This window comes from Beta vulgaris, chromosome 7, assembly GCF_026745355.1.
Source record: "Beta vulgaris subsp. vulgaris cultivar EL10 chromosome 7, EL10.2, whole genome shotgun sequence".
Taxonomy (NCBI): domain Eukaryota; kingdom Viridiplantae; phylum Streptophyta; class Magnoliopsida; order Caryophyllales; family Amaranthaceae; genus Beta; species Beta vulgaris.
The window spans coordinates 19,044,651-19,047,943 of record NC_079208.1 but is presented as its reverse complement, the minus strand read 5'-3'; the positions used below and the strand labels follow the sequence as shown (position 1 = coordinate 19,047,943).

The 3,293-nt window shown below is 36.3% G+C and overlaps 1 protein-coding gene across 1 annotated transcript; it reads left to right on the top strand.

The window, feature by feature from the left end:
* Positions 1–1,047: 1,047 nt before the first annotated feature.
* LOC104908881 (uncharacterized) lies at positions 1,048–2,841 on the top strand. The gene is made up of 2 exons (XM_010698049.3): positions 1,048–2,095; positions 2,201–2,841. The coding sequence occupies exons 1-2, from the start codon at positions 1,048–1,050 to the stop codon at positions 2,839–2,841; spliced, it is 1,689 nt and encodes a 562-aa protein (XP_010696351.3).
* Positions 2,842–3,293: the final 452 nt, after the last annotated feature.

Sequence of the window (3,293 nt, the reverse complement as noted above, 5' to 3'; positions counted from 1 at the left end):
TTTTAATCTTCCTTTGTACCATTATGTTAATTTTATCTTTACTGCTGGGTAGGTGTTGATTGCTCGCGAGTGCTATATTTCAGTTGTCCCAGAATAGTTGGATCTGCATTTAGTGTTTGTGTGATTGTGCCAGGTGAGTGCATCTTTTTACTCTTAACATATGATGTTATATATACATGTGTGTAGTATAATATAATATTTGATTCTAGGCACTTAAATGCTTACCCATGTTGAATTATAAGTCTTATTGTGGGTACTCTTACGAACATGATTACATATATTCCATAATACTATGATAGTTATTCTATGTATGTTTTGATTGTACTCTCTGTGAAATTCTTGATAGTTTATAACCATATTATTCATGAGTATACAATGGTACTTTTATTGCCCTCATAGTTATGAATGGGGACACATTCTTGTATGATAGATTCGGTTTGCATTGAATAGCTAATCTTATTTTTTTTCCTTTGTTTTTAATGTAGACATACCTATGTAAAAGCTTATATATAATTAGAGTTAGAATTAATGTATAATATAGTGGTATAAAAGATAGGGGATAAGCTCACACGTTCAAAATTATGATAGTATTTAATCTAACATGAACTTTTCGTTTTATGATTCTTCATATTATTGTTTTGTGTAGCCATGGATACGAATTGGATTAGTTTACGAAATGATGATCCGGCTTTTTATAAAGGTTGCATGAATTTCATTGAGCTAGCTAAAAAGACTCTCATAGAAGGAAAAACTCGATGTCCATGTAGTAAGTGCAAGTTGCGTAAATGGTATACCGCGGATGATGTAGGGGGACATATTTTGTTTAATGGTTTTCACAAGGAGTATAGGAATTCGATCTTTCACCGTAAAAATGATGAAACAAGTAATACCCAAGGACCTCTTAGTAGCCAAGAAACGATAGTTAGTCGAGACGATATTCGGGGCTTGCTAAATGATGCATTTAGTGTTAGCATTCCACCATCCACTTCTCAACCTCAAGATCAATCTTTTGAAGAACCACATTTGGAGGAGGAAGTATTAGGCGACATGCATGAGGAGGATGATTTCCCTTCTAAGGTAGATACTGAACTTCCATCCTTTAATACCAAAGAAGAAGAAATCAAATATAAAAGACTAATTGAAGCTTCTAATGAGGTTCTTTATGAGGGGTGTACTACATTTTCAAAGCTATCATTTCTTTTGCATCTATTTCATCTTAAGTGTATGTTCCATTGGTCTGCCGAGTCATTCACAAAATTGCTTGAACTTCTGATAGATGCATTTCCTCAAATAATGAAGTTTCCGTCATCCTATTATGAGGGGAAGAAGGTAATTAAGGATTTGGGTCTAGGTTATGAGAAAATTGATGCTTGTCCTAATAATTTCATGTTGCATTGGGGTGACTTAGCGGAAAAAGATGAGTGTCTAATCTGTCATACGTCGAGGTGGAAGGTGGCTAAAGGTAAGGAGGGTGATATAAGTGAGAAAGGTAAAGAAGCCTGTAAGAAAGGTGAGCCAGCTAAGGTTATGCGATATTTTCCTCTTATTCCTAGGTTAAAGAGAATTTACATGTCATCAAAAACAGCAAAAGACATGAGATGGCACAAAGATGATCGTGACAGTGATGGTACATTAAGGCACCCAGCAGATGCTTTGGCTTGGAAAAAATTTGATGAAAAATATCATGAATTCGCCGGAGATCCTCGTAGTGTTAGATTAGGTTTAGCAAGTGATGGTTTTAACTCTTATCGTTTAATGAATACCAATCATATCACATGGCCGGTGGTCTTGATTCCTTATAATCTACCCCCATGGCTTTGTATGAAACCATCATCTTTTATTTTATCTTTAATAATTCCTGGGAAATCTGGTCGGGGGATAGATATTGATGTGTACCTGAAGCCATTAATTCATGAGTTAAAAATGTTATGGGAAGGTGTTGATGCTTATAGTGGGCAAAATTTTAAGCTCCGAGCAGCCTTGCACTCTACTATTAGTAACTTTCTAGCATATGCCATGTTATCTGGACGGAGTACAAAAGGTTATAAGGCTTGCCCTATATGCACCCATTCTACTAACTCATATAGATTTGGAGGTAAGATTTGTTACCTCGAGTTTCGAAAATGGTAACCTATTGATCATCCTTATCGCAGTGAAGCTGCTTTATTTGATGGTAAATCGGAATATGGTATTGCTCCAGTTCGTGAAAGTGGATCGGAGGTCTTGAAGCAACAAGAAGGGATCATACATGTTTACGGAAAGACTAACATATCTTCTAAGAAGAGTGGGAAAAAAAGAGGGAGAGGACAAGTAGGTGCGTCTGCTGATGAAGTTAATGATGGTCCTTATGAGGATGATGTTAATGAAGTTCTTTGGAGTAAAAGAAGCGTATTTTTTGACTTGGAGTATTGGGAGCACACTCTTTTAAGGCATAGCTTAGATGTCATGCATATTGAAAAGAATGTGTGTGATAATCTATTGGGAACTCTTTTAGACATGGATAAGAGGAGAGATGATGAAAATGCTAGAAAAGCTCTTAAAGAGTTGGGGATAAGGCCACATCTTTGGCTTCAACCTCATGCGAATAGAGTATCGTACATGCCTCCAGCTTCATACACAATGTCTTTAATAGAGAAAGATCGATTTTTAAGAGTTCTGAAAAAGTTGAAAGTTCCTTGCGGATATGGATCAAACTTGTATAGGTGTGTCAATGTGAAACAACGGAAGCTTATTAATATGAAAAGTCATGACAATCATGTCATTATGCAAGATATCCTTCCCGTTGCTTTAAGAGCAGCAAAGGCTACAAAAGTGATCGATTTGCTTGACGAGTTATCTTAGTTCTTCAAGAAATTATGCTCCAATGTGCTTGATCCAGACGAATTAGATGTCGTTCAATCTAAGGTAGAACTTACTCTTTGTAAGATGGAGAAGGAGTTTTTGCCAACTTTTTTCACAATAATGGTTCATCTACCAATTCATTTGGTTGAAGAGGTCAAACTCGGTGGACCCGTTCATTATAGATGGATGTATCCCATAGAAAGGTCTGTATTTTCCAAAATTGTTTTTACACAATTTTTTTCCCTGCTACATTAACATAATTACATTACTTGAAGGTACTTAGCCTATCTGAAATCTCACGTAAGTAATAAGGCCCAGCCTGAAGGGTCAATTGCTGAAGGATACTTGCTGAGGGAGACTCTTACATTTTGTTCGAGATACCTGGAAGGTGTGGAGACCATATTAAATAGACCTAAAAGGAATGATGATGGCATTCTAGACTTGGATGCATA